At 45.9% G+C, this 15,982-nt stretch overlaps 1 protein-coding gene across 1 annotated transcript; it reads right to left on the bottom strand.

Annotated features, from left to right (window-relative positions):
- Window positions 1-1,908: 1,908 nt before the first annotated feature.
- On the bottom strand, window positions 1,909-14,888 carry oprm1 (opioid receptor, mu 1). The gene is made up of 6 exons (XM_062566708.1): window positions 14,438-14,888; window positions 4,579-4,928; window positions 3,366-3,541; window positions 2,491-2,669; window positions 2,112-2,308; window positions 1,909-2,003 (listed from the first exon to the last, which is right to left on the bottom strand). The coding sequence occupies exons 1-6, from the start codon at window positions 14,692-14,694 to the stop codon at window positions 1,909-1,911; spliced, it is 1,254 nt and encodes a 417-aa protein (XP_062422692.1). The 5' UTR covers window positions 14,695-14,888.
- Window positions 14,889-15,982: the final 1,094 nt, after the last annotated feature.

Genomic DNA, 15,982 nt, shown 5'->3' with positions numbered 1-15,982 from the left:
ATTATGCCAACGTCCGTTTTAAAGTAGTGTAATGAGCTGAGTTAAAGTTATTAGTTAATCAGTTATGCAGATGTTGCATGTGTTCACGTTATGCTCCGTTACCAGCTGTAGTTACGCGAGACAACCCGAGTTTTGGGGGGCCGTGTGTGCGGAAGTGTTCGTTCGGCGTGGTGACGGCCAACAGTGACCGAAGTTGAGTAGTTTTATATAAATAAATGCAGCGGAGTTGCAAGCCAGTCATCGCCTCCTTATTTACGCTGCAGCATTGGGGTGAGCGTTACAGTACTATAACACAGTCACAGTCGATCCACCGTTACCCTTCCCTTCGTAGTCTAGGTCTGTGAGGCAGCGCACCATCACCCAGGGTTCCCCGTCCCCACTATAATAAAATGACTCGAAATGACTCGAAACTAAAATGGTACGACTTGTGACTCGACTTGGGACTTGTTGGCTTTGACTTGTGACTCGACTTGGGACTTGCTTCGTCTTTGACTTGACTCGGGACTCGAGGTCAATGACTTGAGACTTGCTTGTGACTTGCCTAACAGTGACTTGATCCCACCTCTGGCATTCTGATTAATATGCATCTCCTTTAAACAAAGCAGAATCAACACAATAAAAGTTATTTTTAGAAGCACAATAACTGGTCCACCGTGATCTAGAGATCATTTGGGGATTATTATGATTTCCTGTTAATTATAACAGAATACGTACACTATTTTACATGGGAGTATTAATACAATCGTGTTCAACGTTAAACATCGTAGTACAAAAGAATACTGGTACACAGAATATCGAGTAGAGCTTCTGTAAAGGCAAATGGCGAGTTGTAGCACACAGCACGACACGTCAGCAGCACAAGCGATTCTAAAGGTTACGACAGAGTCACAATCCCGCTTGGCCCACTCGCTCAGACGGGAGGAGACTCTGTGAAAGTCCATAACTGCTTTTATGGCTGTTAAGCTTAATTTACATGGCCGTAGTACCGTAGGTCCACACTGCGCTGTGCCAATCCGGCAACCGATGCATCCACAGTTCAGCACCAGGATCCGGTGTGACAAACACGGCTGTTTTTTTTTTTTACCCCTTCTGTACAATCAGATATTTGTCAAATTCTGCGGGGAGAAGGTCACCTGGTGCTCCGCTGCCTGACCACATAATGACAAGTCCGGTGAAAGGGTAAGACACGATGAAAGGGCAGGGGAGACTGAAGGGGAAGTAAATAACCCACAAAAGGTTGGCGTGGGGGGGGGGGGGGGGGGTGAGACAGCATGGACCAAAGCTCAAACTCGATGTAGGGAGAACGGTGCCGAAAACCCCACAGGAGGAGATGGATCAGAGGCCCAATTTGTTCTGTGAGTGTGTCGGCACGACGCCTCCTGACCCACGGACGTCTCCGTGTGGTCAGAGAGCCCGTGGAGCCTTTCGGTAGCTACGAGTCCAAAATCACTAGGGTAAACAATTTGAAAAGAACATTTCTGCTGGAAGAAGGGACATTGGAGGTCATTTAAACTTTGCAAATAGGATAATTAATAGATTTATTTTTTACAGCCTAGAGAATTACAGCTGAGGAGGCTAAGATCAATGTGGCAGCCTGTCATTGATTTTTTTTATACACTGGTGTTTGTTTACGGCACTCTTTATTGTTATAGTGATAATTATAATAAAAAATACAAGTTGTAATAGCCTTGATGCCCAATTTTGGGCAAACGCTTTTAAATTTAGCAGCACTCTTGTAATAACGGTTGGTTTGGTGTCTGTGTTTCTGTGTTTGATTTTTGAGCAAAAGCCTTGATGCAGTTGGTATAAAACCAACACTGACGCAGTGCCGCAGTCCAAATGCTGTGTGTCACCAAGCCTCCGTCACGCCACTGATTGGAATGCGTGTGTCATGTGCCGTTCGTGAGGTCAGAGCACCGTGGTGACCTGCGTGACCTCCGAGTTGAGGTCGTCGTTGGCAACGCCGCCGCAACAGTGAGAGTCCACCGACGACCCCTCCAAGGCTAGTCATACCAGAAGGGAGGAGTCCAAAGAAGAGAATGGTTTTTTTTAATGTTATTTATTTGCGTCATATTTAAATTGACCTCTATGTGAATGCCGTTCAAAGACACCTGAAACACAGACCTGTTGATTGGACCTGTCTCCCGTGTTGGCGCTGTTGTGTTCGCGCTGCGGGAGCTTGCGGCTGGTCACTCCGGTCCGAGACGAGTTCTGCATCTCCAGCGTGGAGGGACTCGGGGTGCAGAACTCACGGAAACAGCGCTTAAAGTTCTCGTCCAGGTAGCCGTAGAGAAGCGGGTTCAGACTGCTGCACGGGGGGGCCAGAAAACGAGCTCTTACTGCGACGTCGTGTTACTGTTTTAGAGTACAACGAGTCAACTGGAACCACCGCGTGTGACCAGGAGCCCGCCAAGGCCCACTGAACCCCCAAAAGAATCAACAGCGTTTCCAATCTAATCTGTAAGAACATCCCGTCAACACCACGCAAACCTGTTGGTGTATCCAAGGGCGATGCAGAAGTGCCAGGTGATAGTCTGCAGCGACGAACTGGGGATGTAGATCAAGGCTGTGATGATGACGAAGACGTGGATGGGGGTCCAGCACACGATGAAGACGGCCACCACCACCAGGACCATGCGGGTGATTCGACGCAGGTTCCGGTCCTTCTCCTGAGTGGGGTTAGGGGTTAGGGGTTAGGTAGTAGGGTGTGAAGGAGGTCGAGGGGTTTAGCGTTGGGGCGGATAAGGTGGGTGTACGAGATGGAAGAGGCAGCAGAGGAGGCGAGGTCAGAGAGGATGGTGGGAGAGGAGAATAAATACGACGGGAGAGGATCAAACGACAGAGAGAAATGTGAAAGGAGGAAAAAAAAAAACAGAAGCGTTTTAAATGAGCAGGAACATTTGGTGTCTGTAGCCACTTTGATGTTCCATATTTATGAACTGTAAGTGAACACACCTTCATTAGCATACGCACATGTTTTTTAAGCCGGCGTTTGGTGCATTTTCTTTAAAATATTGGCGGGTTCTTCTTTGTGCATCACTGCCATGAATCGAGCCCAAACCTCGGGCTTAAGTTGTTTTTCCCTAATTGCTTTCTCCCGAGAGCAACGAGTGGCCTGCATTTGCATGCAAGCTCCGGGCAGCTTTGTACTTTGCTTCATTACTCTGTGAGATGAAGCAATTAGTTATTGTGTAAATATGGCCGGGCCGCGTAGTCGGCACAGCCATTACGGTTTGAAGATTGCTATTCGAGAATCTACGTTTGGGGTCGAGTTAAAAGCAGGCGGCACGAAAAAAGAAAGAAACCAGTACAGAATATCGGTCTGTTTGCTGAAGCTTGTCGAAGGAATAGAGACGGGTCGCGACCTGAGATCCCGACAGCATGCGGACGCTCTTCAGCCGCAGGATCATGAGGCCGTAGCAGACGGAGATGATGAGGACGGGCATGATGAAGGCGAAGATGAACACGCAGATCTTCAGCAGGTTGTCCCAGTACCAGGAGGGGTGAGGGAATATCAGCATGCAGTCAACATTGCTGGAGGCTGTGAAGGGGAGGGGGGAGAGGGGGGGGGCAGGTATACAGGTGAAACTCAAAAAATTAGAATAACGTGCAAAAGCTCAATACTTTCAGTAATTCAACTTAAAGGTGAAACTAATATATTATATAGACTCATTACATGCAAAGTGAGATATTTCAAGCCTTTATTTGATATCATTTTGATGATAATGGTTATATAATATATATATATATATATATATATATACTAATATATGAGTTTCACCTTTTAAATTGAATTACTGAAAGTAATGAGCTTTTGCACGATATTCTAATTTCTCGAGTTTCACCTTGTATGTTAGCAAGTAAATACAGATGCTAATGTTCATTACTTACTCAAGAGATATTTCTCAATAGGTTTTTAGTATCAACTCTTATTTTGTACATTTTCAGTTCCTTTTAAACTTCAGTGATTACTTCCTCTTAAACGCGTCTCATAATCAGGGATTCAGCTAATAGAAGGGCTTTGAGCAGTTCAGTATTTCGATTCATACGTGATAAATAATGAATGGTGGCCAGAATCTTCTCTGTCCTCTCTACTGTGACCAATCTCTAATGAAAAGATATGTCTGTGTATATATATATATATATATAAATATCTCCAATCACAGCGGGTCGCATTTCAGCGTTTCCAGTGTTGGATTTCTGCGCTCTGTGCAGTCACTTCTATTAGTCACCACCGAGGCTCGTAGCCCTTAAAATGGTTATTTGGTACAACGACACAGAAAAACCGAAGCAACTCCCTTTATAGTCCCCGCTCGAGTACACGGTTGCTCTTTATAGCTGGAATGCAGGGAATGAACTCAATTAGTTTTCTTCCTCTCTGGCGCTTACGTTCTCTAGAAGGGACCTTGTGCAACTCATCGAACCCACCAAGGACGCCACCACGCGCCTTTGCGAGTCGGATTCAGTATTTTTACCCCTTTTGAATTAGCTTCAAGGAAATTCATTCCGCACGCACGGTGCATATCGAATCACGCATCGGGCCCTGACTGCTGAGCGGCCTCCCGTCGGGCGCCTTACGGGTGACGGCGGCGGAGGCCAGGAACATCACGGGCAGCCCGATGGCCGAGGAGAGGATCCAGTTGCAGACGTTGACGATCTTGGCGTTGCGCGGCGTCCTGAAGTCCAGCGCCTTGACCGGGTGGCACACGGCGACGTAGCGGTCGATGCTCATGGTGGTCAGCGTGAAGATGGAGGTGAACATGTTGTAGTAGTCGATGGACATCACCACCTTGCACACCGCGTCCCCAAACGGCCACGTCCCCATCAGGTAGTTGACGCTCTGGAAGGGCAGCGTGCTGGTGACCAAGGCGTCGGCAAAAGCCAGGTTGAAGATGTAGATGTTGGTGGCGGTCTTCATTTTAGTGTATCTGCACAGAAAAGCAAGGATTCATGGGGAGAGTCATTTCCCTGAGTGGTCGCTGAGACTCTCTTTGCAGTAATTTATCATTTTTCGCGTCAGCAAAATACACGTAGTTAGAGTGAAAATACATCCACAAGTGAAGTATTAAAGTCTCTCTGAGCAGCGCTGGAGCGGCACTGCAAACCACCTGGAAATGATCCAGAAAGTGGCAATAAAGACTTCCATAAAGGAGACGCAACAATTCAGGCACATTTAGAGTTTTGCATTAGAGACCAGCGCGTCGAGTTTAATCAGTTCTGATGACTCAGTTTTAAAATAATCCCAGATTCCTTGAGGTTCTAGAAGCACACCACTATTAATCCCAATATCTTAATATTCAAAGATTGATGAGGCTCATTTAACAGCACGAGCGCGACCAGCTCTACCAACACGTCTATGGTTTGGAAGCTAAAAGTAGTGCACCTTCTTTTAAGCATCACCATATCAACAGGTTTGGGGATTAAACAGAAGCAATAACAATGCAGTAATGTCGCCATCAGTGGTAATCTACTAATGCCGTAATCAGGATGGACAATGTGACAATAATATTTTATATTGGACCACTCGCCTCAATAATCCTAAATGCTGTTAACCACAGATGAGAGTGAGTTCATTCAATTTTTAATTAACTTTGAGTGTGGCAGATTAGTGGGTTTGTTATTTCAGGCACCTTGAGCTGCAGTGAAAGCTGTCGCCCTGCACTGAGTAGTGTGCTGCAGCGGATTTAACAACATCCGAACAACAGTCTGATGTGCTCACGCATGTCAACATTTAAAGGCCTAATCGTAAGCTGTTTAATTAACGGGTTTTCAGCGTGACCTCGATCACCCGTTGTTTCTCTGCTTCTGCTTCCAGGTTTGGACTGTGTCACAGCTCTCTATATGGATACCCAATGGTATGCATTTCAACTAATGAGACAAAGAGCTGACCCTGATGTTCTGCGACGTTTCCAAAATACAAAAATGTACCTGGAAGGCCGCTGCGCAATTGACTTCGGGTCTGATGGCGACGATGAGGATGATGAGGATGATGAGGACATCTGGGCCTGTACGCGGCTCATTGTTTACAGTCCTCTGAGCGACTTGAAGCCATAGAGACAAACGACATACAGTAACTAAACAGCCCTCAACAGCAGGGATTGCTGCTCAATCTGCTCCAAAAAACGACCTGAAGCACAGAGGTGGCCGATAGATGTGCAGAAATAGACCTTGAAACCATGCAAAGCGGTTGTTTCGGTGAGATCATGTGTGCACAGCCTTCCGTAAAGCGATTAGCCGTGAGTCCCACCTTGACTCCCAGTCGAGAGAGAAAGAAACCTCCACCTGATGCATTATTCAAACATTGAAATCATTTGGGAACACAGTTAATTTCCTAAATCTGAACTACATAGAAAAAACAGGACAGTTGGGAATTGCACGACTCAAAAGTGCTTAATGTTGTCCATGTTCATTTTGTATATCGCATGTTGTGTTTCCTTTCCATTAATAATGACATTTCCCCAAACCATTGATTTAGGGAATTTAAAAAGTCTTTAAAAAAGTCTAATGTAATTATCCAATAGTAAATAGTAGTACTTGGTATGTTTTGCACAGCTTGAACAAGTCTAAAGAATATGACACACCCAGCAATGAACTCTGAAATGGGATTTTAGGTGCTGGAGCTGAAAGAAGTAAAAGTGCCCCCCTGTTATGACCTTTGCATTTAGTATAATATGGCTGTGTTTTCACCTCGATGTTTCATTTCCTTTCTCACTAACCACCCGCAACACGCGAACCCTGGCTGACAAGAATCTTCTATATTCACATACAAAAAAAAACAATTTATTTTCCATATATTTTAATCCTTCTTTAACTTTCCTTTGCATTAAATAAAGCTATATTAGGTTACAATATTTTTTTTTTTAGACCCATTAACCCAATGGCTGCGTTTTGGGTGATGTGTAAATAATTAATAAACACTAAATAACTAAATAATGAAAACCCATCTTGTGTTTTGAATAGGCTCAGATCAGCAGATGCTTTTCGGGTTGATTCCCACTCTTAGGAGAGTCAGAGCCTCGAGTTTGGTACAGAAACACTTTAGACCCAAGTCAACACACACGGGACGAAGGGCTGGAGTGAAAAGACATAGATGTGCTTCACCATGGCAACAGCAGAGGGACCGGAAAAGAAGTCTCTCTGTAACTGTGGCTGAGAAGCTGTGGTCGTATCCGTCCAGCTGCAACAGAAACCGTGTACGCTTTCATGTGCAAACACAACAAAAAAAACACGTTGCAGGAATGTGTGGTGCTGAAAGTTTTGGGTGTCTTTCAGTGTGCACGTCACTCGCGCCGCCTGATGCTGTCCACCGGGTGCAGCGTCTGCCCTCCACTATTTAAAAATTCAGTGGCCTCATCTTTTTAGGTAATAAAAAATAAAACCAAAGTGATTAGGAACAAAGAGCTGAGGCTATTCATTTTTGTTTAATGAGACAGATAAAAAACTGGAATAGGATTTTCAATATTTCACACATCAGGTTACATTGAAAAAAAAATTGGCCTGGCACTGTTTGATGTGTCGAATGGATACAATTGGTATGCTGGCCGATATTTAGAGACTAGGAATCAGGAATCAGGAAACATTTATTACCAAAATATGTCATACATACAAAGAATTTGACTTGGCGGTTGGTGCACGACAGCAGACAGTTTGACAATGAACAACATAGTGCAAGGAATAAAATATAATAAAATATAATTATAACATGGCAGGACCCCCATGAACACCAATGTGAGCTTTTGTGTGAGCTTCAAACTTACTATATTTCAACAAATGTCAAAAAGGAACCCACCCACTTCAGGTCAACAGATTGTAACGGCGGCGGTGGCAGACATAACTCCTGGTGGGTCCGTGACGCCGTGCAGGTGGAGCCCTGCGTGTAATTCATGGGCTCCTGCTGGCTGCAGATAGACCATTAGGGCCGGAACAGAGGCTGCTCGTGTGAACAAACATCTGGATGCCCCCCGGCTCTGAGCATTAACACGGTGGGGAGCTGGATGGATGTGTGCGCGACATGTGGGCGAACGTCTGAGTGTCGGGGATTTTGTTTTGTACGACTTGGGGTTTTTGTTTTCTGCATTTATGCAAATCGAGGTCTCCGTCGCATTGATGATTGTGTCGAAATCCAACAAAATAACCTCCAAAGGAAAAGTCACCATGGAACAAAATGTTGCAGAAGTTTGTATTATCTTGAAGTGTATATACTGTATATATAATAATAATTGCATTGCATTGCAATGCAAAAAGCCACGTTGCTTGAATGAAGTCAATCATCAAATCAATGTAGGAAAAGAAAAGGTCGAGATGTGCACATCATTTAAACTTGTGTTGTATTCTTTATTTGGCACTTGATGTTGAATGAATTGATAAAATGCTTGATAGAATAGTGCCGGCTAATAATTAAATATAGAATCTAAATGCAAGAGGATGCTTATAGCTTCATTAGTGCTAATGTGTTTACAAGCAGTGTTCCCCGTAGCTGTATTGAAGCGTAGTCATTAGACTGCATTAGATATGCAGCGGCTCTGAATGCCGGTAAACGGCCCCTAACGCGATGTCAGAGGCCGCGGCAAAGTGGTTGAGATGTGGCACTTTGACACTGAAAGAAAGGCTCTTAGAGAAGTCTGAAAGGCATCGGGACTTTAAACTTCAAAGCATCAAAGGGCCGACACTTTAATATGTAATTCGGCTCAAAGGAGGAAAGAATTGTCAAATTAAAAGGCAGTATTTCTAAAATAAGGCAGAAATGCATTGGATTTTAGGCCAAAATATGGCTCAACACTCTTCTAAAAGCACACAATGAAGTAGAAACACTTTGAGGCTTTCATCATAGGAACTGTGTTGTCATAGAAACTCTCAAACTCTCAAAAAACATTATTCATTACCCTGAACACTTGGTTTCTGAATTCGGCGGAGACAAAAAATAGAAAATTTAACGACTGATGACTTTGATAACGAGAGTAACCAAACACACTTGTTATTTTCCTGCAAGTGCCAGTGATGCAGTCCGTGCTCAGATATCGGAGGGGTGTGGTGACACTCGTCCTCTCAGCCAGAAATACCTCAGCCACGGGGGAGGGGGGGGGGGAGGGGGGTTTGGAAAGTCGCAACGCATCGCACTGGTTGCAGTGAAATAAATTCATACACATTATTGTGTGAGTGCGGTTCGTATTATGCAAAGCAAAACATCAAAAACAACCCATTAAGATTCGAAATTGTAATCAGGTTGTTGTTGTTGGTCTGAAAGTGGTTTTGCTTTTTGTAGGAATTAGAAGGAAAAAAAAAAAAAAGCACTCGGAGGAACACGGATCTGTTACGAGATGCTTGAATCTAGAATGAAAAACACTTCAAACGGCTTCCAAATGGGAAAATTGATCTAACGAGGCGCAGTCACACGCGAGTTGCTCGTTTGAAAAATGCGGCCCGCTTTGTTATGAAAAAATAAAAAAAGACAAAAAGAAACAAGAAAGCCAAATTTAGCCAACAACACTGTCAAAACTATTTAGAGAAGCAATGTGCGTTCCCCTCGGGTGCTTTAAAAAGGCCAGCGTCCACGGCCATGTTTAGCCGTACCTGTCATGGGGTATGAGGAGCAGAATGGGGGGTGAGAGGGTGATTCACGCTTTGATTGACAGACGGATGAAAGAGCCGCGAGCGCCCCCACAAATCACCCAGTTGGAGAAAAGACTCAGAATCTGTCTTTTGTTTCCGCCCCCCCCCCCCCGACTTTGGTTAATCATCGTTCCGTTCGCTCCGTCCGTAGCTTCCTCAGAAAAAATGCCTCATGAGATTTGTCGAATGGTGGAGGCTCTCCGACCTTTATGAAACGGTGCGATGGGTGACGTGGTCCTTTCCAGGTCTCTCTGTCTTACGGTTCTTTTTACTGGATTCAACAAAGTCTTCCTGTTAAATCCAGACTGACAGGCCCTCGAGTTCCCCGGCACTGTCCAGTGGTGTTAGGAGGCCCATTGCTCTCACACACACACACACACACACACACACACACACACAGACTAATCACCTCTCTACACTCATAATTGTCTCCCAACTAGAAAAGAAGACTTTGTTTCTCCCCGCTGTGAGGGAGGACTTGCAGAAGGAGCTCCGGGCAGAATCCTCTCCTCCTCCGGCCCTCACTGAGCTGCTTTTCTTTTTCTTCTTCTTTTGTCGCCAACTAAGCGTTTCATCTCCAATCGTGTGATTATCAGAAGTTCACTCACTATTGCGCAGAGGTGGGTTCGTCAGCGTCTTGGAAGCAAACAAACGAACTGCGGCATGAACCCCCCCCCCCCCCCCGTCGTTTTTAACGGGCCAGAAATCCAGTGGGGGGGGGGGGGGGGCAGGGTGCACTGCGGCTGCGGGTCCATCCGATGAGATGGGTTTAAATGTTTACACACACCGCGGAAGAGGAAGGAGATGGGTGCCGTGAGTCCGGCTCTGAAGGAGGCTCGGGGCTGCTTATCTTCCCTTAACTCCTCTGCGTTTACCCAACAGAAACCCACGGGCCTCGCTGTGTGCACAGTAACGTGCATTTCCTACGCATGTGATGCCAACAAAGGGAAAGTCAGAGGGTTGGTTTGTGTGCAACATGAAAAAGAAATGTTCCGCATATCAAGGGACTCGTTTGTGCCTCTTTAATTCCACAAATGTGTGTAAACAAGTTTCATTTTTTTAAAGGGGTTTTTTCAAGCCTGTCAACAAAGCTGACAGATAAGCATTTCGTTTTGCCAAAATCATCCCCACCGGCCTTAAAGAAACATCTTGGTAAGGCGCGTCAGTGTGAGTGATGAGGCATTGTGAAGTTTAGCTAAAGAGAACGAGATGGTCTCAGTCATGAAAGCGGATATCTTCAGTTTCAGCCTGTTGGACGTAAGCCCCCCCCCCCCCCCCCCCCCCCCCACAACACGCTCTGACCGTCAGCAGCGCATCAAGGTTCTCGAGGGCTTAGTTGTTTGGATCTCAGCCTGAGACTATTTGTCATGTTGGGAAGCGGGTGACACCAGAAACCAATCAGCCGACCCGTCATAACATCGTGTGTCATGTGCACAGATGTTTAGACGTTACTCTGCCTGGTGGAGGATGTCTGAAGGAGGTCACATCTCATTGTGCTGCTGCGGGCACACACGTGGGCTTCGTGGCCCCCGAATGTGACCGACCGGGCCAGAGTTGAAGTCCTTTTTGCCTTCAACTGTGCTCCAAACGCCTCCCGGTGTTTCCACGGCAACGGGAAGCACTCTGAACTGGCAGCATAGAGTCCTCGCGGAGAGACATTTCCGACTGAGCGGGCGGCGCTTGTGCTGGTGTTTGTTCGGCCCCCGCGGGTCCACGCCTGTAAGTGCTGAGGGAGGCCGTCGGGCTCTGTGGCCTCAGGGGTTAGTGATCAAATACTCGCTGAGTGTCATTAGCTGAGCGGCTTCAGGTAGAGAAAAGGAAAAAAAAGAGAGAGAGAGAGAGAGAAAGACCACATGGTTTGGACCTGATGTGTTGCGACACATTCTTTACCTTCTAGCCAATCACAGCGTAGCATCAGCATGCTCGGACCGCTCTACAAAACTTCATTTTCCCAGTTTTCAAGCTGTTTTTTTTTAGTGAATTTCAATTAAGTCAGGGTTAAAAACGGTGTAATAGCGATACAAGAAGGAGTTTTTTGAGAAGTGTTTTGTGGAGCTAATATTCGCATCAATGACTAACGCTACAAGGTATACACACCTTTTCTTTTCCTTTTTAATGGCTGTGAAATGTACAGACGTCTATACGGGAACGGTGTGGTTTTGTCATTTTAGAGTTTTCCTTCTCGATCGTGATGTTTTGGTTAACTTTCATACCTTGATCTAAAATCCACGAAACTTCCACGAATGCCCGCACACACACACACACACACACACACACACACGCGCGCACGCACACACACACTGCTGGTTGAGTCAGTCCCATTCCATCACTGTGGAGAGGAGACCAGGATCTTACAGTAATCTGTTCAAACAAAACAGCCGAGGAAGAGAGAGCTGGAGCTCTAAGTTACGTCCCTCGCATCTATCATCTGCTTTGTCGAAAAGAACGACTCTGGAATACATCCTGCACGATGGTACACCAGCTCATACATCAGGGGCTCTATTGTACCCTTGCCAGACCGCCGGAGACATAAATTCAATCCTTAAAATGATGCTGGCGCATAAGTTAAACTTGTGTTTGCCCGCTGTTGTCACTCCACTTCACTTTGATGCTTGGAAATATGAAATATGTCCCCTCCAGCCTCCAGCCTCCGCTAATTGGAGGCTGGAGGGGACATATTTCATCACATTTAAAACCCAAATATAATGGTGTTGTTGTTTTATAAGTGCACTTTAGAATTAGTATTCTTCAAAAATTTGACTTGTACCGGAGTGTTTGCTGAATTTCGAGTGTTAATTATTTCAGAGTAAGAAATACAGCAGATAAGTGGTAATTCAAATGCATTCTAGTGCCCCGGGTGATATTTAAAATACAGAAAATAAGTGAATAAGTGAAGTGCAGCTGCTGGTGTACAGAAAAGGCCTGTGATGCTCGTTTAGTGGTCTGTGGTGATGTACAAACTTGATATACTCCCATTAATCTATAATTTGCCTTTCATATCGTAGCATTAGAGTGGCTTCCAATTGAATAGTTCAATCATATGACATCACCCTCTCATACCCTCTTTAAAATGATAACCCAGTTACTCAGACCTACTATTACTACGGAGTCCTTCTTTACACAAGCGATTCAGCTTTTACTCCAGTGAAATGTATTTGAAGCCACAGTGCTTGTGTGTATTCTAATACTTTCCATCCCAACGGGCAGATTTGCTGTTAGTCATTTTCGGTAGAGAACATTTGGCACAGATGCGGAAAACATCTTGCATACATGTCTGCATTTTTATCAGAACGGAACTATTTGGGGGGGCACTCAGACTCGCTGTGTCTGGCCAACGAGAATTTCCTGCATGCTGCATTTGACTTGTAGTCAGAAGTGTAGACGTTGTGAGAATAAAAGCTGTGACAAAGTGATGACGATTAAAGCAGCAATAGAGACGTAAACCCAAAATCTTCCCTCCTTTTAACGCTGATTTATAAATTGGTGTCATTTTAATTTCAAAGCCACTGAAGCAGCTGACAGGTTGAGCACAGGGAACCACATCACACCTCCAAAGGGGCAAATTACAAGGCGGGAGGGTTGGGGGGTGGGGGCGGGGGCGACCACTCTCTCTTTCATCTGCGACCTCCTCGGCTCCTTCACCGCTCCACGTCAATCTTTCTCCTTCAGAGCCTCCACTAGAGTCCAGCTTCTTTTGTCCTCCTTCTCTTCCTCCCATCAGCTTGCATCACCTGGAAGAGGCTCATCTAGAAATGCGTAGCTTCTGGATACTGAGATTTTCATGTGTATTTAAATACACCATCAGTGAAATCTACCTCAGCTGATGTTATTAGCCCGGTAGGGGATGTAACTGTATCTTAATTTAACACAAAACTATATTCATAAAGTTATTGATTCCCTTTGGTAACTGGGATATGCTTCCATAAGACCTTAGCATTATTTCCACCTCCAAGAGTTTAGTCGATTTGCTTCTTTAGTATAAAAAGGTTCACTTAGTTTGTAAAAGGACTGTGATCAGCAGAAAGAAAAGGCCAAGGGGCCGGTGATTTATCTCATGTGTGCACCACTCATCATGTATTATCATCTCTTCCTGACAGGTTATTAAAGAGAATAAAGCCCCTCTTGTAATGAGCTCTTGATAGCTTGACATTTGTTCAACATCTATTAATGAGATGTCGACACGATTCGGCTTGAAATTGGCCAAGATTAAAAAAGAGGAATGTTGGAACTTCTTTTAAGTTATCATGATAGTATAACACTCGGTATCATACCGACACCATTATACCGGGATTTCGTCTAAAAGCAAGACATTGAGTGAAAACTCTCATCTATAGGTCACATGCAGTGGAATAAGCAAAGCCCCAAACAGGACACAGCAGACAAGCCGCATGTGCCATGGATTCATTGTGCATGATGGTGCTGTTCCACACTCACATGGGAGGGATGTGCTGCTGTTTATTTTTTCAAAGTTTTTAACCACATCAGCGTGACTGGCAACCTGAATTATTGCTCTGGTGTTGGTTGAAACCCATTTCGTCCCCATCCCCTCGCGTGTACAGCCTTTCATTTATTTTTTTGCGCGCGCGCGCCGGAGGAACTTCGCCGCGAGCCTCCAGGCATTTTACGCACGGCAAGCGGCGAGCTGGCAGCCTTGTCAACACAGCATCCACATGGTCTCACACGCACGCACACACACACACACGCACACACTTTTGTGCACCTACAGTATGATTAATACAGCAACAGGTCGCCGTGGAGTTCTTTCTCACGCGCAGCCACGCGGGAGAAGGAGCTGCCGTTTATGCGTAAAAGTGCCACGCGGTCTCACCTGACGATGATGTACATGACGAGCACGTTTCCCACCAGCCCCACCACGCACACGATGGAGTAGAGAGCGGTGATCACGATCGCTATGATCACCGGGTTGAGGTCGTCTTCCGTGACGCCGGTCACGCCGGGGTCCGCGTCGCATCGCGCCTCCGCGAAGCCCGCGCTGTGGTTGTGGCCGTCGGTGAAGTTCCCACAGAAGCGGCCGCTGTCGTTGCGCAGCAGCGGGAGCTGGCTGCGGTTGTCGGCGCTCTCCATGGTCCTCGGTGAAAGCTTTTTTTCTTTCTTCTACCTCTTCTTCTTCTTCTTCTTCTTCTTGTTCTTCTTCTTCTTTTGGTCGTCGCGGTGGGTGCAGGTCGTGGGGTTCGCCCCTGGCTGCGGACTCGGTTCCTGCGACGCGCCCCTCTCTCGCGCGCACACTGCCCTCCCGCCGGGTGTTTACGGTCTCAACGTCGAATCTCAACTGTGCGGAAGAATGCAAGCACGCGTGCACGAGTGTCCGTTTGGCAGACGACCCTCGCGCGGCGCAGAGATGCTGCACAAAGGAAGCGACGACGTGAAAATGAGAGTTCGCTCCCTTCACTCCTTCCTTGGTTCCTTCCCCTCTTTCCTTTTTTTTTTCAAAAGCTGCTTTCTTTCCCCTCGCTCATATTTGGTTAAGCCTTCATTTCCCCACCATTTGAACCTTTCTTGGTATCATCTCAACCTTCATCTGCCTCTACTCTCTTTTCCCTTTACCAAAACCTTGCTTTTTCCTTTTCTTCTTTCCTTGTTCCTCCTTTCCTTTCCTTTTCCAAATGGAGAGCTTTGCCAAGCTCCCCCCCCCCCCCTTAATAGCACATCAGACACACTCACGTAGACTCTAACAAATACATTCAAACATACATTATACCACTAGAGGAGCATGTATCGACAACGTGCTGTGGATTCTTGTATTGAACGAGAAAACGCCAGAGCATCAGTTAGAACAGAATGTAAAACACGGTGTATATAATAACAGTGACAGCGGCTTGTCTCCTGCATAGAGACGGCGAGGAGGAGCCCAGGGATTCGCCTGTCACGTTATCCACGCATCTACACGTGGCGCTTAGATGAGTCCTCTCACTCCCTCCCGGTCCCTGTTGTTTCCTGTGCTGTGTTCTAATCAGTGCAGCCGAGCGAGGGAACGCAGCACAGTGCAACCCAACGGGGATTGATTTTAATCAAGATAATGTCCCTGCCTGTCTCATTACAGTTTTTAGAGAGGCGCGGAATGGGCAAAGATCATTTACAAAAACGTGCTGGAGGCCCGTTTGGAGTGAAACTGTTCGACGCGAGAATAAAGTCGTTATTGCAAGTCGTCTTTTTTTTTTTTTTTACGGTCGCTTTAATCAACAAAATCCACACGTTGAAAAGCAGCTCGTTCTGTTAACGACCGAGTTTTCCCCTCGCTGATCACTTTGAATGCACGACGAGGTTTGCAGATGAACCAACATGGGTTTCCTTCGGGATGTGACGCTCTCACATGAACAAATCTCACCTTTCAGCAACGATATTTTACCAACAA

The sequence above is a fragment of the Pungitius pungitius genome, chromosome 13 (genome assembly GCF_949316345.1).
Source record: "Pungitius pungitius chromosome 13, fPunPun2.1, whole genome shotgun sequence".
Lineage (NCBI taxonomy): Eukaryota > Metazoa > Chordata > Actinopteri > Perciformes > Gasterosteidae > Pungitius > Pungitius pungitius.
The sequence above is the reverse complement of the archived record's forward strand: the minus strand, read 5'-3'. Positions and strand labels throughout refer to the sequence as shown.

Excerpts from the sequence above, each read along its gene's own strand:
- oprm1 (XM_062566708.1), bottom strand. The coding sequence starts at position 14,694 with ATGGAGAGCGCCGACAACCGCAGCCAGCTCCCGCTGCTGCGCAACGAC. Across the intron at positions 3,542-4,578 it reads GGCCTCCGCCGCCGTCACCC|CCTCCAGCAATGTTGACTGC; the intron begins GTAAGGCGCCCG and ends TCCCCTTCACAG. Across the intron at positions 2,309-2,490 it reads GCCCTTGGATACACCAACAG|CAGTCTGAACCCGCTTCTCT; the intron begins GTTTGCGTGGTG and ends CCCCCCGTGCAG.